This window comes from Sciurus carolinensis, chromosome 5, assembly GCF_902686445.1.
Source record: "Sciurus carolinensis chromosome 5, mSciCar1.2, whole genome shotgun sequence".
NCBI classification, from domain to species: Eukaryota; Metazoa; Chordata; class Mammalia; order Rodentia; family Sciuridae; genus Sciurus; species Sciurus carolinensis.
In genome coordinates this window covers 47,723,220-47,746,709 of record NC_062217.1, presented here as the reverse complement: position 1 = coordinate 47,746,709, position 23,490 = coordinate 47,723,220, and the positions used below count along the sequence as shown (strand labels likewise).

Below are 23,490 nucleotides of genomic sequence, written 5' to 3'. Positions count from 1 at the left end.
TGACAGGAAACAGCTCTAATTCAGTTTTACTAATACTAATAATTAGCAACGTAAATTATTTAAAGTTCTTGGAATTTAAATTTTGAAAGGGGGCACCAGTATTTTATGATTTTTTTAATTTGTACTTTATGATTCTAACTGATAAAAAAAATGTCAAGAATCAACTTACCTGTGATCAATAATAATATACAGGGTGCGGTTGTGGCTCAGCAGTAGAGCACTCGCCTAGTACATGTGAGGCACTGGGTTCAATCCTCACAACACATATAATCAAATAAAATAAAGGTATTGTGTCCACCTACAACTAAAAAAAAAAAAATTAAAGAAGAATGATATACAGAAGTTGGGTACAATGATATGTGCCTGTAATCCCATTTCTAGGGAGGCTAAGGCAGGAGAATCACAAGCTCAGCAACTTAGCAAGATCCTGACTCAAAATAAAAAAACTGTGAAGGGCTAGGAATTTAGTTCTTGGTAAAGCATCCCTAGGTTCAACCCCTAGCACCATCTTAAAAAATAGAAATATTTGTTGACATATCATATTTTGTTAGGATCTAGGATGTGAGCAGTTTTATTTTACAACACTTTCAACGTTAAATGTTTTTCAACTCTGTTCAGGACAGGCCGCAGGCATTGAAGGATGCTCAATACTTTGATTGGTGTTATGAGAGATGTACAAATGAAGTAGACTATAGCACCCTTCCCCACAGAGCTCCATTTCTTTCAACAGAAAATCTTGCATTCTAATTCCAAAAAAGAAAAAGGGAATTACAAGCTAACAGAAAGCCAAAGCCATATTTGGAAATCCACTTACATCTTTATCAACCCTCCCCCCTTCTTCCATTTTAGAAGAAAAGAAGCCCTGGCTCCTGTTCTAGTGTAATCCTGTCATTTATACTATTCCTTCCTCTCCTCTGAGATTCTGGCCAATTGTGTTGGTCTATTTTTTTCCTTTTTTTAACCAAGAATTTTAGTTTTTTGAGACAGGATATCACTAAGTTGCTTAGAGCCTCACTAAGTTACTGAGGCTGATCTTGAATTTCCAATCCTCCTGCCTCAGCCTCCTGGGATTACAGATGTATGCCCCCACGCCCAGCTCTTGGTCTGTTTTCTGTTGTTATTACTGAATACCACAGACTGGGTAATTTATAAATAGAGGTCTATTTAGATCGCAGTTCTGGAGGGGAGGAAGTCACCAACTTCTGCTCAGCATATGGAGAGGGTCTTGCTGGTGGGGACTCTCCATCGTTGGGTGTATGACATCACACAATAAGGTACACATATGAGAGCGCCAACTGGCTTTAATAATAGATCCATTCTGGAGATGGTTTAATGGATTAATAAATTCACCAGGGCAGAATCCTCAGAACCTAATTACTTCTTAACAGTTCTGTCAGACCCTAAAAATAAAAGTTCTATCAGGACCTGTCTCTTAATACCTCACAGTGGAGATTAAATTTCAACATGAGTGTTGGTCAGGATGTTGAAACCACAGCAGCCCAGGACCTTCCTTATTTTAATGGCTTGTTGCCTGAGCCGTAGTAAAGTGTTCAAGAATATAATCTTAAAACAAAGCAACCAAAAATGCAATTTAAGTATTCACTCCCTTATTAGGTATTGGGTACTAACCATTCCATTTTCTCATTTTTCACCATGCGATAAGAAAAAGCATTGTTGAAATTATATGTCAATTGTTCTGTTGGATGTCCATATTCTGGATTTGGCTGATTGCTTCTTCATGGTGATTTTAATTCATTCTTCTGTTCAATGTCTTTCCCATCAACTGGAAGTTTTTACTGATGGCTTTTTTATATTCAACATTTTTGTCAAATTATTTTATGAAAACATGAATTTCTTTTTGTTATAAGAAGGGCTGTGAAGCTTGAGTTTGCCTGTGCCCTTTGGAGATGGGATAATCCCATATTTGGCTTGTGGCTGAGGAAAGCTTCATCTCACTCATCCTAATCCCCTCTTATCAGCTTTTTGTTTCCAAGCAATTGTTCAAACTTCTTTCCAAAAGTACCATCAATGATCTTCTAATTGCCAAATTAAATTTCCGTAATGTGACATGATTGACCATAGCCTGAGAGTGAGACAGGGAAGATGCTTTACTGAACTGATTACTGTTGTGGGAGGATTGAGGTTCAATCTAGCAGGAAGCCCTCTGAGGAAGTACATGTAGTGTGTTGGTCCCTTTCTTAAGGCTGGGATGCCACAGCACTGACCTACCAATTCTCATCCTCCATTGCTTAAGGATTGCCTTCAATTCCTGTGCTGTGGTTGCAGGAGCACTGCCCATTTACGAAAGCTTGAGTTGGTCACAGTGGCACACACCTGAAATCACAGCAGCCTGCAGGGGCTGAGGCAGAGGCAGAAGGATCATGAGTTCAAAGCCAGCCTCAGCAACTTAACCCTGTCTCTACAAAAGGGGCTGGGGATGTGGCTCAATGGTTAAGCAACCCTGGGTTCAATTCCTGATTAAAAAAAAAAAAAGCTGGGGCTGGGGTTGTGGCTCAGTGGTAAAGCACTTGCCCAGCATGTGTAAGGTACTGTGTTTGATTCTCAGGACTAAATATAAATGAATAAAATAAAGGTTTACCAACATCTAAAAAATATCTCCATCAGAGAGTCTTAAGGAAGAAAAGCAGAGTAAATGGATCTGTTAGCTTCGTAGGGAAGGGTTCACTCTAGCTGCATCTTAAATCAGAGGTGAGCCAAAGTCCTTGATGTGGGATGTCAGAAACATCTATTAATGTCTCCCATATTTTCAAACACTTGAATAGCAGCACTATCCACTTAGTCAACTGTGAGAGAATCTACTGCTAATTGTCCCAGCTCATTCTCTTCCTCCTTTTAGTAACAGAACTTTTGGAGTACAGCATAAATTAAAGGGCTAAAATGGTAGATTTCCGGAGAAGGTGAGGGAATTGGGAAAGTTTAGGGATTTAGGGAGATGATTCTAGCACTCTCAGGTTTAATTTCTGCCAATTCTAGGAATACTTAGACTTAATAGAGTGTGTCTGTCTGTGTGTGTGCATGTGCATGTGTGTGTATATTAAAGGTACTCAGGTGCATTTGTTCCTTAAACACTATTATTGGGTAGACTATGGAGTTTAACTTTTGGCTGAGAATTTACTGTGGAAAGATCACAGAGAAATTTGAAATGACCATCATAGCAACAAAGCCTGCACACTGTTGTGAATTGCTCGAATGGGAATTACAGGAAACCTGGATATTTTTACATTAAAATATATTAGTTTATTAACATCTATAGATCCCCTTGAGTTTTAGCTAGAGACACACTGCTTTCCATCTATCTAGTGACAGTATTTCCCAGTTGACCTTGAAATTCAGTACGTGATATGATTTTAGGATTTCAAAAAACAGTCAACTTTCTTTTAAAGTTAAGGGACTGAGATAAGCTGAAAATGATTTACATTTCTTTTTCTTTAATTTTTTTGCGGGTGTACTGGGTATTGAACTCAGAGGCACTCAACCACTGAGCCACATCCCCAGCCCTATTTTGTATTTTATTTAGAGACAGTGTCTCACTGAGTTGCTTAGCACCTCACTTTTGCTGAGGCTGGCTTTGAACTCACGATCCTCTGGCCTCAGCCTCCCAAGCAGCTGGGATTACAGGCGTGCAACCACAACGTTTTACATTTCTAAGTTATGAATATTAAAATAAATCCAATTGAATAATTTGTTTTACAACTTAATCATCTTGTATTTTTTTTCCTAATTTCTGCAAAAATTGGTAAAAATGACATCAGGCAAAGCAATGGGTCTTGAGTTAATGTGCAGTGAGTACCAAATTGATTGTATTTTTTCATTACATTGTTAATAGATTCCTTTCAGATAGATGCCCTTTTCCAAACACCTGTTATCCTGAGGATTAAATAACTTTTGCCATTCATATATATTTATTTCTAATAAAGTCATAATGTTGGTAGTTTCCAATATCCAAACCATTTATTTTGCTTTGAGATTCAACATACGCACCCCTTCTTGGATAGTAATATTACTTACATTTGCATAACACTTAAGCTCCAAAGCCTTTATATAATTAGCTCATTTGACTTTTTTCCTTTAGTAACTTAAATGATGAAGAAACATGAATTTCAGGAATGTCAATTTTGCCTTTACTCTGAGGCACTCATTAATTTCCACATCTCTTTCAGACAGTGAATATGTACTATTTCTTCATGTTTTAGGAATGACATAATGTTGCTCTTTCCCCTCAACAAACATTTGAGCTATGTGTCTTATGAAATATGCTGATTCCTTTTTGTAGCAGTGTTCTTAGGACTCTATCACAAGTGTTCTTATCTTGGATATGTGGATGAACTTCAAAAGTGTCACTATACCCTTGAAATTATGAAAATATGAACATCTGCATTTTCCTATGGAATAACTCAAATATTTTCATCATATTCTCAATTATGAGCCAGGTGCCAAAAGAGAAAGACAGAAAAATAACAGTTCAACTAGAGGAAATAGGAGGTAACTATCAAAACTTAAATTTAATCCTAAAACCAAATTTAAACAAGCATTTGTTAAATCAGTCTTCTACTTTATCTTTTGGAAAACACCAATGCCCCTTTCCATATGAATTTAAAAGTATTTGAAAAAATTTTGTTTCTCAGCATTTCACACTATAGGTACATAAATATAAAAGAAAATTAAGGAGATTCTAAATCTTACAAATGGTAGTCCTGGAAATGACATTATATTGAGTATTTGCTAAGAGTTGTAAAGTGAGACAAGGGTGCTTTCTTGTCAAGAAAGGATTTCGACACTGCTAGTTGTCACTCACTGCACGAGTAAGGGTATACATTCCACAGAACCACTGAATTAGAAAGTCAGGAAGCCTGGGGTTTAGTACCAGTTTTATTTGTAACTAACCACGTACAAATCACTTATCTAAAAAATAATAGTTAACATCTCCTTAATCCACAAATATATCACAAAACCAAAATCCTCCCCCAAGAAAACTTCATTGTAAACCAAGATATTACTAATATTTAGCCTAGGCTTTAACTCAAAGGTTGAGAATTCTCAAATTGGAGAATATGTCTTACATATCAGTTATATACCTAATTGTGCAGATGAATAATCTGGTTGAAATAAAAATTGTCATGTTTCAACCTTACAGAACAAAAAGCTATCAATAGAAGTTAATGGCAAAGAAAAAGTTGGCCAAAAAATAACACTATTGAGAAATAGCTGTCTGTGTTAAAGAGCAGTGTTTATAACATCCCTGATAGCAAATAGGACAAAATTTAGACTCTGGCCACTAAACTATGTTTATCTTTTTGAAGGAACACATATTGCTAGAGCAGGCATCTTATTTCACTAGAAATAATATTAAACAGGAATGTCTTGTAAATGGCCAATCAAAATGATGAAGAAAACATTATTTGTTGGACCTTTTTTTAAAAAATATCTTTTCTGTTTCTGTTTTCATTAAAAAAATTCTCTTTCCCACCCCAGACCAGACTCCTCTGTCCTCTTCTAGAATATAAAAAATTAGCATTCTGTCACTAGAGAATAAACACTGAGAAGAATTAGCAGGTTATTGAACAGAGATTGAGGAAGATAATTCTAAATGGGTACAGAAAACTTTATACACCATAAACATCTATACATGTATATGTACACCATTTATCAGGTATATGTATTGTGACAACCATATGTATTAATTAACCTTCAAAAGGTAAGCACCTATATTATCTTGTATTTAACAATGTCAGTTTTGTGTGATTTAGACTCTATTTCTGGACCTCCCCTTACATATGGTGACAGAAACAGAAAGAGTATAGTTCACAGAGAAACACCAAACAGATACAAACACCATAATAAAATAACCATATATATATCACTGCTTAGGAAATATTTTCAAGGAAACAAACTTTCACTATTGGCCCCAAATGCCATCATTCACTTATGTTCTTTAACTGTCAACTTTTAATACAAAAATACCTTCAAGCTGATAATCAAGAACATTTACAGTGACTTACAAAACTGACAATATTTCAATGCTACACAAAACAGTTTTTATACACAGCTTAAAGTTTTAAAGTTCTTTGCTGGCACTTGATTTTAGAGTTAATAGACACTGTTAACTACTGATCTCAATAAAATACAATTTTTAGCTTATACATATTTTCAGAACAGATATTACCTCACAAAAACAGTAAAGAATAGAGATCACTTCCTGCTGAAGAATCCTCTAAGATGAATCCTAAAACTATACAGCCGAAATATTTTAGGGAAGCAAATAAACTTTTTAAGACAAGGCATGAACAATAAAAAATTTTCATTCCCCAATTATATGTCAGGTGAAAAAGGGTTCTTCCTCTGAGTCAATGAAGCATGTTATCATGTATAGATCAAAACTATGAATTTACAAAGCACGTTACTTTTTGATGTTAGTTTTTGATGGTTTAGAAAGGTATTTAAATAATTGCTAACACTACTACCAGATTTTTTCAAAATATAGAAAAATTGGTCACATTTAGTAAATACACATTTTATATTCCAAAAAAAAAAAAGCTAAAATGCCTTTAGTGGAATCCTGATTTTTTTTTTTTTTTTACTTTCTGTGACCTTATAAGGTCATTCTATACGTTATCAAAATGAAATCACTATTCGCTAACCTTAATACATATACCCAATTTTTTTCTTTGCAAAAGTGGAGAAAAGTAAACTAAATTCTAACAAACTATTTTTAGCTTAGAATACTAAAAACTGACTAAAGATTTTGTAAATCTACTACTTTCATTATTCTGAATGAAAATAACCTTCAAAAGCCTACAAACAATTCCTAGTCCAATTTTCTAGTACACAAATTAAAAAGTTGAATTGTAGCACTAAACAGAATTTAAAAATTAACTCCAGGCTAAATTAGAATAAACAAAATATAAATATACTATCTAATTCAAACAATGAAAAACCACCAAGCAACCTAACCAATTATGTAGTTCATTTTTGCATATTTTAATTTTGGGCTTTTAGCACAGTAAATTATTAAATAGGTTGATTTCAGAGACTGTTTAAATTTTATACATTAGCATTTCAAAATATTACCCTTTCTAAACCAAATCTGCAGTCCTGATCAACTTTTTTGTTTTCAGGAAAAAAGAGTATCTTAAAGATACATTCCACATAGTAGAAACATTTGTTTTGATATATTTACAAAGAACCCTGCTGATCTGGTGCATTTCGCTGAGGTGCTACCTGTACCCAGACTTCATCATCAGAAAAAGAACTTGAACTTCCTGACTCAGAGTCCAGCTCACTGAATCCATCTAAGTCCCATTCAGTACTAGACTCACTCCGTGCATCATCTTCTTCAGTGATGAAACTCTGACCAGGTTCAAGGCAGGAAGGATAAACACGAGCACAGAGACAAATAAAGCCAGAGTCAAACTGCAAAAGGCCTAACATGGTACCTATATTAATCCATTGGTCTTCCCTGGTATGGTATTCATATACAGTCACCCTGTTCTTTTTCCATTGTGGGGTGGTAGAAGTGATAAGCAGTAACTTTTGATCATGATTAACGATCTGATAGTTGTGGGTCTCTGAGTCCAAGGGAATATTACTAATCTGTCTCCATTCTCCCCTAGCTGGGTTGTAGACCTTCATGACTGGGATGTCACAGATACAATAGATCTCATCATTGAAGACACATGCTTCCTGAAAGTCACTTCGTTTGAGAGATGCACAGTTCAGCCACATATTATGTCGAGGATCATAGCACAGCATGCGCTTACTGTTGACAGCATAAAGATAGTTCTGAACCACTATTAGTTCAAAAGAATAAAAGGAGTGGGGAACAGGAGCCACCAGTGCCCACTGGTTCCTCTGAATACTGTAGCATTCCACTTCCTTCAATTTAACTCCAGTAATAGGGTCTCGCCCTCCCAAAATGTAAATGTAGCCATTAAGATATGCCACATCCATGCCCTCACGACACAGCAAGCGGTCTGCCAGTTGCTGCCAACTATTTTGGGCTGGTTTATACACCCAGAGGTCTTTCCTGGGCTGGGCAGCTAGATAGATGTCATGGTCTGGAGAGACACAGACAGCTGAGGAGGTGATAGTCTTAGTGTGAGCCAAGCTGGTCAAAGGTGATGGCATTGTGTAAATGTCCCCCGAGTATGGGTCATAGCAGAGAAAGGGATCTCTGGGATGTCCAAAGAAGATCACCATCTCCTTGGCACACATACCCAGTCTCTGGGGTGGATTATCTGCTACAGATACAACAGAACTGTTGCTGCTGCTGCTGCTGCTGCTGCTGCTGCTATTTGGCTTTGGCACCACAGATTTGTATAGCACATCACCACAGCATATCTGCAGGGCCCCTTCAATAATGTCTGGGCAGTACTTCTTCACAATGGGCCTAGTTAGCAGTCCTTCCAGGTAGTCCTGATCTTCTTCAGTGAAGTGTGTCCAACGGACACATTTGAAGACTTCTGCAGCACTGGGACCCCGCTCTTTGGGAGCAGCCTCGAGCCACTGCACAGCCACACGACATACAGTACGCTCACTTTCTATGTCCAGACTATCCAGGCGCAGGACAGTCAGTAGCTGGGCCAGGGTCAGATCCGCTAAAGTCTCCTCCCGAACTGAACCCATCCTGCTGAGCTGCTTGAAGTTGTGGGCTATAAAGGACTGGGCCTGTGATCGCAGCTTGTGATGATCAAAAGCATCAGCAAACTTGAGGATGGCGGTGCAGTTAGTGAGGTCAAGACGGCGGGCAAGGAAGGAAGCACAGGCTTCCCGCACATACTCAAGCTGGAGCATGTCGGAGGCTGCGTATAGGCGCTGCACGTTGGCCTCACTCAGGGACACACGACCTGTGTAGCAGTAGTCGACCAACACCTCGAAAGACTCTGCATCCACATCATGCATGGTCACGCTTGCTTGCTGGCTCTCATACATGCCACCTGTGAACATGCTCTTGAAGTAGGGGCATGCAGCTGCCAGCACGTTGCGGTTGCAGGAAAAGCGGCGACCCGTGCCAGGCCCGCTGCCAGGCGTCACCACCTCGATGGTCACATCACATAGCAGTCGCGCGTCGTAGAAGGACTTCAGCTGTGCCAACAGGGCTGCAGAATGCGCTGTGTCCTTTAATTCCTCCGGGCCCGTGAAAAAGGCCGAAACGGAAGGCTTGGAGATCCTCTTGGGCCGCCTTCCACCGCGGGGGCTGGCGAGGCGGCGAGAGCGCGGAGCGTCTTCCCGGGACTGCATGGTGGAGATGGCGGCGGGGCGCTGAGGGCGAGAACGGCTGCGGGCACCGGGCTCTGGCTCCTCCTCAACCTTCGCTCGCTGACGCTAAGACAGAAGCGTCCCAGAATAGACTGGCCACGCTCACTTAACTCAACCCTACGCCGCGGTGCCGCCTCCCTTTATCGCGTAGACAGTGCTTGACTCACCGTTTCCGTTCCGCGCCCTTTCTCCGCCTCAGCTTGCCCTCACACGACCGCGGGCAGGAGCCGCAAGGACCGCCACTGCCGCGCTGGCGATACCGGTAGGCACTCCGGAGAACTACCGCTCCCAGGTTGCCTTTCGTGCCTCAAGGCATGCTGGGGCTCTGCAGATTCTCGGGCGGAGGCTGACGGACAGAAGGCGCGTGGCAACATGGGAGTTGTAGTTTGTGTAATGCGGCAAAGTTTCTTGTCGTTGATTGATTAACAGAATTAGAAAGCGTTAATTTCTCTGAATTTGATGCTTAAGAGCATTGCGTTGAAGTTCAGATCATGAAGCCCCGTTTTGTTATTCACTGATTATGTGACTTCTTGAAATTGTTTTTCTTTCTTTGTAAAATAAAACAATATTTCATTGGTTGTAAGAAGATTGAATGATATAAATTACACAGGATGTTTTGATATGTTTTGATTAGAATAATTAACAAAGTCCTAGGCTTACCTTTAACATAAAGTCATCCATTTTTCACTTTTCTTTTTGAATTTGTTAAAAATGAGGCATCTACTAATTTGAATCCATGAACCTTAATAAAGTGTTAATATCTAAAAAGATAACAGTTTTTAATTTTGCTGCTTTTGAAAGTTTGTAAAAGACATTCACAATATTTTAAATATTAATGGAGATCTGTAGGTCCATTAGGAAGTCTTAGATAAATAAGCTGAGGTCTTACAGAAGAGCATTTGTGGATGACCTCAAATATAGAGACACGCATATAAACATAGATACTTTGGTTCTTTCGCCAAATTATTATCTCTGAGGAGCAAGAGTATTTTTTTCCTTTTTTTTTTTTTCTTCTTCTTTTCTTTCTTAAGAGACAATGTCTCGCTGAGTTGCTTAGGGCCTCACTAAGTTGCTGAGGCTGCCTTTGAACTCACGATTTCCTTCCTTAGCCTCCCTAACCTGAGCTGCTGGTATTACAGGGAGGTGCCTCAGAGCCCCGCAAGTGTTTACAATAAGATATGGGCGTGGTGACACATGCCGGTAATCCCAGCGACTTGGGAGACTGAGGCAGGAGAATGGGAAGTTCCAGGCTAGTCTCAGCATCTCTGTGAGGCCCTAAGCAATTTAGCAAGAATCTGTCTCAAACTAAAAATAAAAAGGGCTACAGATGTGGCTCAGTGACTAAGCCTCTCTGGGTTCAACCTCTGGTACCGAAAAAAAAATCTTACTATGAATGTTTTCAAGTCTTCTAATACAACACTTCACCTGGAGTTGCTAATCTACCAATTAATTGATGATTCTGCAAATGCATTCATTAAGGAGTTTTAGTGAGAAATTTAAATCAAAATATTTCAACAAACTCATCTTGTACTGTACAACAAAGTACAGATTTTCAGAGTTCAGTATTCATACCTGCCTTGACATTCCTTGAATTAATGTAGCACAGACTATACTTTACAAAATCCTTTTACAAATGTATTAAATCATCAAAATCAAGCATTTAAAAATTGACCTTTTTGAAAACTTTAATTTAAAACCAATGACTGCTCCTTCTGCTAGTTTGCCATGAGTTATCATTACTTAATGAAAAAAAAATTTCCAGTAATACATGCATAGGTGAAATACACATAGCAGGAGAATAACCCTCAAAATGTATTTTTTTTTCTTGTTTATTATCAGCTGAATAGGTTATAGAGCAAAATACTCCAGGATAATGACTTTAAGCTAAGTTGGTTCTGGGCTTTAGTATCTCCTTTGTACATAAAAAGTGAAGTTTGGGGGCATCCCTCAAATATATTAGACAGAATTAAGTCAGTCATCATCAGTTACACAGCTTTTTCATCTACACTGAACCCCAACCAGGGAGAAAGCAACTTTATAAAAAAAAATTTAAATATCAGTGAAATGCAACTAAAATTTATCACTAAAAATTTAAGTATGCATTAGCTGTGTTCACATTATTTTGCAATTATCACCACCATTATTTTACAAAACTCATTTCCAGCAGAACTGAAACTGTACTCATTAAACAATAACGCCCCTTCTCCCAACTCCTACCACCCTCGTTCTAATTTCTGTCTCTATGAATTTGACTACTTTAGATACATTATGTAAGTCCAGTAATTGATTTTTAACTTTCTTATATCTCCCCTTGCTATATTTGGTTTAGAGTCCTTTTACAGGACCCCAAATATTTATTAGACCTGGTTCCCTGCTTTCCCATAGATTTCTGCAACTTGGAAATATTTAAGATCTGTGATTGATGCTGAAAGATTGGTCTTGGTCCCCAATACTGATTTAATAATGAGGACAAGGTTCTGAGAAAAAGGGAAAAGTAGTTTTTATTTCTTTGCTAGCAAAGAAGAATCAGAGGCTGTGATTCTAACTGCCAGGGGGAACTGCGGACTTTTAAAGAGGAGACGCAAAGGCTAAACTTCATGTGTGCCCTATCAGGAGTCGTAATTTATATCCAAGCAGTAGCCTTGAGAGAGCGCCTTTTCTTAGGTCCACTGGCGCCAGCCCCAAAGTCTGGATTCCTTCATTCCTGTGGCTGGAGAGAAGGAGAGATAACCTGGCCTAGGACAGGAAGATGGTTGATCTTGCTTCTCCTAAGGAAAGGAAGGGGAAGAGGGAGAAGAGAAAGGGAAAAAATGTTAGTTTTAAAATAAACTGCTAGTGGTTGAACAGCAAGGTCTATATTCAGAGCATGAAGGTCCCTGTTACATGAGGACTGATGATTGATGTAGTACCCAGAAGCCATGAGTAGCTATTTAGGTACTTGAAATGTGGCTGGTGCAACTGAGAAACCAAATTTTAAATTTTAGAAAGCTGGCCTTGATACCAGTGCAATTCAATGGAGAAACTAAAGTCTTCTCAACAAATAGTTTTGGAACAACTGGATCAGAGGCAACACAAAAATTAACCTTGACCCCTTAAAGAACAGTTCGTTTGAAATGGATCTTAGTGCTAAATGGAAAAGCAAAAAAATGTAGAACTTCTAAAACACACACACACAGCTATTTCCATGGCTTTGGGGTTAGCAAAGATTTCTTAGGACCAAGAAAAAATATTAGTCATAAAAAAAGGATGAAGCAAACTTCAACAAAATTTAAGCTTCTGATCGAAAGGCAGTAAAAACAAAGTTTTAAAGTAAGCTATAAACTGGGAAAATACCCATAATATGTATACCTGAGGGTCAATAAACATGAAAGATGCTTGATGTCATTCATCATCACATGAATGCTTATCAGATTCAAAATGAGAGAATAGCACACCCACCAGAATGGCTAAACTTAAAAAGATAATACTAAATATTGACAATATGGTGCTATATATTGACACCCCCATCTATTAATAACACAAATATAAATGGATATATCTACATAAGAAAACTCTTTGATAGTTTCCTTTAAACACCTAGTTACCTCACTCCTAGGTATTTGCCTGAGGGAAATGGAAACACACACACCAAATTAAAAAAAAAAAAAAAAAAAACTGGTATAAGAATTTTCCTAATAATTTTATCTATAGTAGCCCAAACTGGAAACAATCCAAGTGTGCCTCAATAAGAGAATTTTTAAAAGGTAGTATATTTTATAGTGTAATACTATTTAGAAACAAAAGTAAATAACCTCTGGTGCATGCAATACTATAGAAAATTCTCAAAATTTAATGTGTAAAAGAAGCCAGATAAATTAGTCCATACTCAGTGTCCATTTCAACTAGAGTCCATACTGGATGGCCATTTTTAAATTTTTTTAAAAAAAAATTTCAGTTGAGGATTGACACAATACCTTTATTTTATTTATGTGGTGCTGAGGCACGTGAGGCAAGCACTCTACCACTGAGCTACAAACCCAGTCCCTAGATGACCATTTAAGTGAAGTTCCAGAACAGTAAAAATAAGCTTTGATGTATAAAAATCATAACAACAGCTGCTATTCTCGAGTGAGGGGTGGGGGTTTGACAGACTGCTCGACTGGAAAGGAAAATGAGGAAACTTACAGGGCTGATGCAAGTGTTTCCTTCTTGTTTGGGCAGGTGATTACACGGGTAAATGAGTGCAGTTGCCAATGAACTGTACCCTTCAGGTCTATACATTTTGTATATTATGAGTTATATATCCTCTCAGAGGGGCCCCTTCATAATTACTGGCAGTAAACAAGGTTGCAAACTTCTTTGCTAGGAAATCACCATAAAGATAATATTTCAGTAATAAAGAAAGGCTCTTATCTAGAGGTATAAGGCAAACATTGCTCCAATTCATACAAATTATTCAGTATATGTGGTGCACCATAAACCTAGGAATTGAGTGTCTCTGGATGATGGATCAGGATAACCGGGTTTTTCAAATTTGCAGAGTAGCTGAGTGCCCAACATTACATTCAAGCATTCTTTTTTTCCTTCCACAATGTTATTACTAGCATGCTCCTTATTATCTGTTTCCTCCAGCTTTCTTGTAATTTGCATCATTCTCTGCAATAGAATCCACACTCTACTTGGTAGGAAGATAAATACAGCTATTTGCCTGGTAATTTAGTCTTAACCATCAAAAGCCATGGTTTTATTCTTCAGGAATCTTTAATTTCACCTCCATTCATGTTTTTAACAATCAGATCTACTTTGGACCCTTCTGAGAAGGTTAAGGTTTCTCATTTGTATTCCACCATTTCCATTTCTAGGTGACCTCTCTCTCTTTTTCTGGTACTGGGGATTGAACCTTGGAGCGCTCTACCATTACTACATTCCCATCCCTTTTTATTTTGAAACAAAGTCTTGCTAAGTTGCCCAGCTAGCCTCAAATCTGCAATCCTCCTGTCTCAGCCTCCCGAATAGAAGTATGTGCCACTAGGCCTGGCAATTTTCCCTTGAAGACCAAACGTCTTCTTTCCTGGGGCAGCACCTCTCAACTTTATCTCTGAATTTTGTTCCTCATTGGCTTTTTAAGGTCTCTGTTTCAACAACTGATGTTCAAGTATCTGAGGATTGTGATTTCTGGAACCCACTAATCCCAGTGTTTATACTTATGACCATAATATATGATACACTTCACTTGTTTGGCCTGTATGGCAATCTTTACATGCTTTGTAGATTGTAAAGAGGCCCATAAAAGTACAGCTGTGCTCACCTCAGAATTTAGGGTTCAGTGCCATTTGTAAGAGATTCACTACTACCACCTCCTTTCACCTTACTACCAGTTACTCTCCATCTTAGCAACCCAGTGTCAAGTGTGCATTGTCAGGCACTGCCATGGGTATTGTTTTTACTCTGATTTTTAAATAGTGTCTGCAGACTTCCCTTTCTTCCCCACCTCTGACCCCACAAGGGGATTTAACCCAGGGGCTCTCTACCACTGAGCCACTTCCCAAGCCCTTTCAAAAAATTTGAGAAAGGGTCTCCTTAAGCTGCTTAGGGCCTTGCTAAGTTGCTAAGGATGGCTTTGAACTTGCAATCTTCCTACCTCCGTCTGCTGAGTTGCTGGGATTACAGGCATGCGCCACTGTGCCCAGCTCCTTAAGATGTCAAGTTTTTCTGTGTGCTTCAGAAAACTAATAGATCTACCTAATGAAGCAATATTATGAATTCAATTGAATTTCACAGTATGAAAATAAGGTGCATCACAACAGGAAGTACCCCCTAGTTGAATAATAGACACCCTACATCCTTGCTACTCCAAGCATTGTTTGTGGATCAGCTAGCTCCATCACTACCTGGAAACTGGGGCTGTAGCTCAGTGGTGGAGCACTTGCTTATTAGCACATGTGAGACACTGTGTTTAATCCTCAGCACTACATGCATACGTATATACATAAACAAATAAAGGTACTGTATCCATCTACAACTAAAAATACTTAAAAAAAAGAAAATAAATGCAGATTCATAGACCCCGGACAAACTGAAACAACATCAGGGGTTTCAAACTCCTTTTTCCTCTGCATAAATTGTAGCTTTAAGGAAAAGTCAAAGCTGGAGGAAGAAAGAAGGAAAAAAGGAAGGGTGAACAATATTACAGTTTGGTCAAAGCAGGACCACTGGACACATTAGGTTCTCACTTTGGCTGAAGAAACTATTCTCTTTTGTCCCCTTCCCCTCTTAGACCCTTCCTTTCTTGGGCTTGTACAGAATGTTAAACTGATCATCACATGAATGAATGGTAACAAATCAATACCCCCTTTTCTTGCTTTACCTCTTAAGACTTTTTACTTTCTCAAAAAAAAAAATTTTTTTTTTTTTTTCCAGAAATCATGCTTTGGGGTCTGTGTTAGTATTTTTTCTGAAGAAAAAGGGTAGAATTTTAGAAAATCATATTTAGTCTCGTATTTGACAATGAATTAGGCTATCATTTTACTGTTTCACACAACATTTAATATTTATATTTCTTGGGATAAATGTTTCTGTTATGCTTGAAAACAAAATCTTTTACACTATAATGCCCCATTCAATTCAATATTCTCTTCAATTAAATCAAATTCTCCAAAGATATCAGTTATTTTAGGGGACAATGCCAACCACTAAGGAAACAGCAGTGGTACTGATTCGAATAGGATTAAATGATCTCTCAACACAGAAAAAATAAGAGAAAAACAAAATAGGCTTTTTAAAAGATAGCCAGCTGGGCTGGGATGTAGCTCGGTGGTAGAGCTCTTGTCTAGTATATGCAAGGGCCTGACTTTGATCCTCAGCATCACAAACGTAAAAAAAAAAATTAAAAATTCAAGCTAACAAATATAGAAAGAAAAAAAGAAGATAAATATAGAATAATGAGAACATTGTTGTTTTATAATTCCCAGTGCATCATTGTGTTCTGGGCAAATTGTCAAAAGATTAATACAGCCAGATATTAAAAAAGTGAAAAGGAACTGATAGTAGGTGGAAGAGATGAGTACTATTCAGATTTGTGCAGAAGTGATTCAGACTTTTTTTTTTTTTGTACTGGGAATTGAACCCATGGGTGCTCTGTCACTGAGTTACATATCCAACCCTTTTTATTGATTTTGGGACAGGGTCTCACAAGGTTGCTCAACCCGGCCCTAAACTTGTGATCTTCCTGCCACAGCCTCCTGAGTTGCTGGGATTACAGGTGTGTGCCACCACACAAGCCACCTTTAGGAATTTTAAAGGCAGATGAGGGAGGGGAGGGTGCAAGGGTTCAGTAGATAAGTGAAATAACACAAAGGGTTAGTGAGTGTACATGCAATCACGCCCGCAGTGTCTGCTAGTGGACAGTGACCAAAGTTGGGATTCAGTCTACCCACAGACTGAGATGGAGGCCCTATCCTCCTTGATGATTACATTTAAAAGGAATGATTCAGGTCCTTGAGAGAGATGCTGGCGTTGCAAGAGATACATATTTACAATCACCTTTTTAGTAAATGTTCTAAGGAAGGGAAGTTCCAGTCTTTCATCAGATGTGCGTTGACTAGAATAAATTGCAAATGTTCCTGGCATTGTTGAGCTTCAAAAAGTCAATGTCATATGGTGAAGAAAGGTAGGGAGATTGATCTAAAAACTAAGGTGATATATCCAAATGTATGTGTGAATCTTAGTTGGATCCCAGATTGGATAAATATGTAATAACTATTAGATTATATAATTGTTAATTTTATTAGATATAATAACAGAGATGAGTTTGTAGAATGTGCTTCTTAGGAGGTGCACCCTGAAATATTTTGGAGTAGTCTCATGAGATCTGCAACTATCTATCAAAAGGCCTGACCACCATCAAAGAATGTAGGTGTATGTGTGTATAACAGAGAAAAAACCAAAAACCTCACAAACCCCCAAAACCAAATGGGGTAAAATGTTAACTCTAGGCCAATCTGTTTATGCAGTGTATATTAAATCATTTAAAATTGTTTTTAAAATTTCTCTGAATGCTTGAAAATTTTTGAAATATAAACTTGGGAAAACATTTTTCTCCCATCTTTTTTTTTTTTTTTTCTTCCAAATAATTACACAAGTCTGTCTCAAGAATACAGCTCCTGTGTGGTATATGCAAGGGCCTGAGTTTGATCCTCAGCAAACTAAAAAATAACCCCTCTCGTTTTTATTCAAGTAACTTCTTCGGAACAACTGTTGAATACATTCTGTCATTTTGTGTTAGAGTTGGCAATTTACTTATTTAATTAAAAAAATCATATTAGAAGCACTCAGAATGTCAATAATAAAGTTGCAACTTTTTTTCTTTTTCTGCAATTCAAGTGGTAATCAGTTAACAGAATAATTATTTCATATAAGCTGCATCAGAAACAACTGAAGATGAAAAGACTACCATCCCCATATGTAACTAATTTGTGGTATGCACCAACAAGAGCACACTTTAAATTTCCATGCCAATTTACAAGCCCCAGGCAAGGTTAGTGGCTAGTAAAAATATCATCAGGTCAGGGCTATATAAAGACATATTTGTTAGTGTGTGAACTATACAAAAAAAGACATTGTACAGTTTAAAACAAATCTTACACAGCCTCATATTTCAAGTTTCTTCTTTAAAAGGAGTGAGTTGCTTACCGAGGGATTAAATGGTATATAGGCAAAGAAAGAGAAATATCCTAGAATCAACTTATTCATTATCATCATCTTTTTTGTCTTCCTCCTTGCATTTTTTGGTACCAGGGATTGTACTCAGAGGCACTTAATCACTGAGCCACATCCCCAGCCCGCCCCCCACCCTTTTTTTTTTTTTTTTTGGTATTTTATTTGGAGACAGGATCTCACTGAGTTGCTTAGGGCCTCACTAAGTTACTGAGGCTGGTTTGAACTCAAAATCCTCCTGTCTCACTCCCAAACTGCTGGGATTACAGGCATGTGCGACCTTGCCTGGTTCTTTTTCTTGCTTTTTCCAACCTTGACCACTCCCTTTTTTGCTGCTTCAGGCTTACCTTTAGCTTGGTAGGCAGTGCTATCCTTTTCATATTTTCTTTCAGCTTGGAGCTTTCTTTTTGTGAGATTTCTTTACTTGCAGCATTATTCCACATCTCTCTCCCAGTTTCTTTGCAACATCACCAATCAACAGGTCCAAATGTTCTCCCTGATTTGGGAGGCAAAACTCATAACAGAACAAGAAAGCTGAAGGAGATCTCTTGGGTACAATGGAATCCTGGAACTTTCTTGTTTACCCTTGAAAAAGGACATGGGTTTTTCAATTCCACCTTTGCCATTTAGCACTTTTTAGAAAACTCAGAAATTGAAGCACCTGGGTGATTCTTCTTGCACTCTTTCTGACAAGTTTGCATAGAATGCTCATGATGACATTTTGCCTCTCAGCTTCTTAGGATCTCCTCTGACTGTGTTCAGTGGATTTTCCTCAGTGAGGCGCAGTCACCCAGTGTCGGTCTGCCTCTCACTTGCCCTGGGCTGCCTCTATGGAGCTAAATGTACTGCAATGGTTGTTTTAAGTTTAGTTATCTCACCCAATAGGAATCTCTTTAAGGTAAGGATTGGGTTTTATACATCACTGCATGATATGGATCATAATGAGTTATTCATATTACATCACATCTGTTGATGCTTATTAAGTTGACCCAAAGAACAATAAAAAATAGAAGTCAACAGAAAATCTACTTTAAATATTGGCCTGTAGTTTATATAATATAGAATTCATTCAGCAATCAAATCCTAGGGTGCAATCTGTATCCTAGAGAGGCTCACTGATGTTGAGCACAATATTCTTCACAAGTTCTTCACAATTTTTATTTATTTTTTATTAAAAAATAGAAGTCTAAGTCCTAACTTTGACATGATTAACAATACTTTGTCTTTAGATAAGTGGTTTACAAATAAGTGTACAAATCTTGTATCACTAAATTTTACATTTTCCTGTGGTAGATGAAAAAAGTTTAATTTATAGGTGGTTTAAGAAAGGGCATGAGAGAACAAGTGACCTGTCTTAAATGACACAGTCAGTTCTCAATACTCTCTTTCTCTTTTCAATAACACATGCTTATTTTCTACTTGGAAATTTAGGTAGTTTATTAAAACTTAAACCCTTAGTCAATAAATGTGACTGATTCATTAAAAAAAATATTGTATTTTGTGAATATTCATAAGGATTCCTACTCCTCAGTATGATTCCTTTTTTTAAATTTTTTTTATTAGTTCTATGTAATTATACGTGACAGTAGAATGTACTCTGACATACATATTCTGTCTGATTCTTGATATAGGACCATTCCACTAATAAAGAATAAATAAATATTTATTTTGCAGACTTAAGGTTTTCATCCAAAAGTTCAACAATGGCTTCTTCAGCTGCTGATTGAAGTAGTCTCTGAATTAGTTGATCCAGGCTTTTCTCTCCATATAAAAATCCCTGGTAAAAGAGATAGTCATTATGTAACCTGATATATTATGGTTTTGATCTGGAGTGCCCTCCAAAGGCCCATGTGTTAAAGGCTTGGTCCCCAGTTTGGCCCTATTGGAAGGTGGTGGAAACCTTTAAGAGCTGGGAGGTGGGGCCTAGTGGGAGGTTTTAGGTCATTAGGGGCATGTCCTTGAAGGAGACTGTGGAATACTTGTCTCTCTTTTTTGCTTCCTGGATGCCATAAGGTGAACTGCCTCTTTTGCCACAAACTCCAACCATGATATGCTGTGCCACCACAAATCAAAGCAATGGGGTCAATCAGCCATAGACTGACACCTCTAAAACTCCCAGCTAACATAAACCTGTCCTCATCCCAGAGACTGGAGAGGCTGAGGCAAGAGGATTACAAGTTTGAGGTCAGTCTCAGCAACTTAATGAAACCCTCAGCAATTTAGCAAGACCCTGGCTCATACCAGGAATCCTGGCTTTATCAGTTCTGTGGTAAAGTAGCCCTTGGTTTAATCCTCAGTACCAAAAAAAGTAAAAATACAAAAATAAAATAAATCTTTCCTCTTTTTACGCTTATTTATCTCAGGTATTTGTTACAGTAATGGAAAGCTGACTAACACACCTGATTATTAGAAATAAAGAGAGAATTAATTATATACTTATTTCATTTTCTTTTTCTTTTTCTTTTTTTTTTTTTGTGGTGTTGGGGATCAAACCCACAGAATTGTGCATGCTAGGAAAGTGCACTACCATTGAACTATAATCCTTAGCCCAATTTCATTTCTTTATAGTCAATATTTAGTAGCAACAAAGAATGACTCATGTTCTACAATATAATGAACAAAATTGCTACCAGGGAAGGTCCCCAGTTTGTAGTGACTTTTTAGAGGAAAAATGAATACAAAAGAGCCAATGGAATACTACTCTTCCTTAAATTGTTTAAATTTGGATTTTGTTTTAAAATCTATCTGAGATTTGGATCTTTCCTATGACTCTAGAAACAAAAGAGATCCTAATGAACTTTTGAAACTGAACACCTCCTTCTTTGAAATCCTTTTGCTTGGTTTTTGTGACACCATTCTAGGGTTTTCAAATCATCTTTGGGAGGATTTGTTTGCTGAATTCTTTCTCTTCCTGTGCCCTATAAAAAAAGTCTTTTTATTTTTGTTCTGAAAATTCTATTCTTTTCATTCATATCTTATTTTGCAAGGGCAAAAAAGACTGAAATGCCTCAATCTGGTGGTTGTTTTGTTGCCACATTATCCTACATAGTGTTACTTGCCAAATCCTCTGGATCTGGCCCAGAGGGTATCTCCCTAGACCATTCCAACCCACCCTTCTTGTGCTAACCCTCCAAATTTAGACCATTTAATCTGCAAGTGGTTTTAACAGGTTTTTCTACCTGAAATGGAAAATACAGAGGTTTTAAAACCTAGAAGTCCTGTGTAATAAAAACAAATACATATTTTTTTTGTTAAAATATTTAGTGGAGAAGTCTCTTAAGGTCTACAACTTGTTTACAAATGGTTCAACAACAATAGTTGATACAGACAGAAGGGGGTAGGAGAGAAAGAGAAGGCAAATATAGCAAAATGTTAACAATTGTTAAATCTAGGTATAGAACTGTATGGTGTTCATTGAATTGGTCTTTACTTTTGCTTGAATAATCTTAAAATATAGACTTGAGAGAAAACATTTGTTATGTTTATCTCTAAATCCATTGGGTAGAAACTGTTTCAGTTAGACTCCCCTGTATTTTCTCCTATAGTTCTTCTCTAAAAAGTGACTGAAATAATGACTTCAAGCACCTTTCCTGTGTAATTGAAGTTCTGTTGTGTAGAGTTTTGGAGATGAATGAATTCACATGTTCTGCTCTTTTAGAAATGCTTAAAAGTTAGACACTGGCCCAGTGGAAAGACTTCAATGTTAACCTACAGAACACAGAACATTAAAAATTGTAACCTATTATTTAGTCTTTCTTTTTTTTTGGTACCAGGGATTGAACCCAGGACTGCTTAGCAACTGAGTCACATCCCCAGTCCTTTTTATATTTTATTTTGACACAGGGTCTTGCTAAGTTTCTTAGGGCCTTGTTAAGTTGCTGAGGCTGGCTTTGAACTCACAATCCTCCTGCTTCAGGTTCCTGGGTCATTGGGATTACAGGAGTTGTGCCACTGTGCCCAGCTATTTATTCTTTCTTGAATGGTCTCAAAGTTGAACTTCAGATAAGCGTACACCTCTCTCTCTCCCTCTCTCTCTCTCATTAAACTCTAAAGGAAAAGATATGTATTAATATCTTTGTAGTCTCCAAAATGCTAATATATAATAAAACTTCAATTAAACTCTAAAATTAAACAGAAAGCAAGCTGGATATGGTAGTGCAGGCATATAATCCCAGCTATTTGGGAGGCTGAGGCAGGAGGATCACAAGTTTGAGGTCAGCTTAGACAACTTATTGAGACACTGTCTCAAAAATAAATTTTTAAAAAAAAAGCTGGGGATACAGTTCAGCAAAGAGTGCTTGCCTAGCATGCACATGGCCCTTGGTTCAATCACTAGCACCACAAAACAAAAACAAAAACCAAGAAAACAAAAGCATGATGACATAATCTAAAAATTAAGATTTATATCATTTGTAGCACAGTAGGAAACTGCTTATAAAATAAGTGTACCTGGAGCTCAAATTATTATGATATTGCCAAGATGATTTCATCTTTGATATAAAAAGAATTACACATTCTAAATGATACACATTTAGAATTCAATTGGATTTAGACTGCTACAGGTATAAATATCAGACAAACGAGTTAAGTTCCTGACTTCAGAAGCTAACAATCTAGTGGTAGAGCTAGACAAGTAAATAAGCATCATAAAATAATGCAGTAAGTTTAAAAAATAAAGGATAAGGCAGCAAGAGCTGAAAGCCATTGATTTGAACAGGAAGGTGGCAACTGGGAAAGATTTAGTTAGGAAGAAAACATTTTAATTAGATCATAGAAAAGAAGAGTATTTCCCCAGGTAGAGAAGGGTACTTCAATCAAAAGAGGGAGTATGAAGAAAGACACGGAAATGAAGTACATTTAAAGCACAGGGCAAGGAAAATTTCCAATATAATTGGAATATAGAATAGGAAATAAGACTGATATTAAGAAATCTACACAAGGACTTTAAAAAACAGAAAAATATTGTGAAACTATATACTATATGTTAGTCTGTGTTTATTATCTAGGTAAGTAAAAGTAAAATAAATTTATCTACAAAGGAATTCTTAAAAAACCTGGGTGATCTCATGGAAAGCAAGGACAGGCTACTGCTCTTTCCCTGGGAAGGAGACTGGGGCCTCAAGAATAAATGAATATTTATTTCTAATACATCATCAGAATTCTTTCTAGATGTGCCTCATTTTTGCTCATCTTAGTATATCAGCCTTGTTCTTTTACTGAAGACTGTTTTCTTTCTATGGCCAGAAAAGCCCCTTTTTTTAGTACTGGGGACTGAACCCAGGGCCTAGCACAGGCTAGGCAAGTGCTTTCACACTAAGCTATTTCTCCGGTCCTTTATTTTGAGATAGGGTCTCACTAAGTTGCCCAGGGTAGCCTCAAACTTGCGATCCTTCTGTCTCAACGTTCCTAGTAGTTAAGGCTGCAGGCATGCACCACTGCACTTGGCTCTAACCTCTGTCAGGGGCGGCCTCTGAGGGCCCCAGAGCTGCACTGTGGCCTGATCTCTAAGATGGCGCCTGG

At 37.6% G+C, this 23,490-nt stretch overlaps 2 protein-coding genes across 11 annotated transcripts in view; both read right to left on the bottom strand.

Moving 5' to 3' along the window:
- Positions 1-4,514: 4,514 nt before the first annotated feature.
- On the bottom strand, positions 4,515-9,533 carry Kbtbd7 (kelch repeat and BTB domain containing 7). The gene has a single exon (XM_047554523.1). It carries the CDS (start codon positions 9,256-9,258, stop codon positions 7,195-7,197), a length of 2,064 nt encoding a protein of 687 aa, XP_047410479.1. The 5' UTR covers positions 9,259-9,533; the 3' UTR covers positions 4,515-7,194.
- Positions 9,534-11,028: 1,495 nt separating this feature from the next.
- Positions 11,029-23,490, bottom strand: part of Mtrf1 (mitochondrial translation release factor 1) — a 49,669-nt gene continuing 37,207 nt past the window's right edge. For 8 of the 10 annotated variants that reach the window (XM_047554165.1, XM_047554167.1, XM_047554166.1 and 5 more), the window contains 2 exons: positions 18,318-19,747; positions 11,030-12,044 (listed from right to left, as the gene is read on the bottom strand). In XM_047554165.1, coding sequence (XP_047410121.1) covers positions 19,634-19,747 — 114 coding nt within the window. In that variant the 3' untranslated portion in view covers positions 11,030-12,044; positions 18,318-19,633. Of the gene's footprint in view, positions 12,045-18,317; positions 19,748-23,490 lie in introns of all 10 variants that reach the window. The other 2 variants (XM_047554173.1, XM_047554172.1) reach the window with 2 other exon arrangements.

What these genes read in the sequence shown, in the direction of transcription:
- Kbtbd7 (XM_047554523.1), bottom strand. Translation starts at nt 9,258, where the DNA reads ATGCAGTCCCGGGAAGACGCTCCGCGCTCTCGCCGCCTCGCCAGCCCC.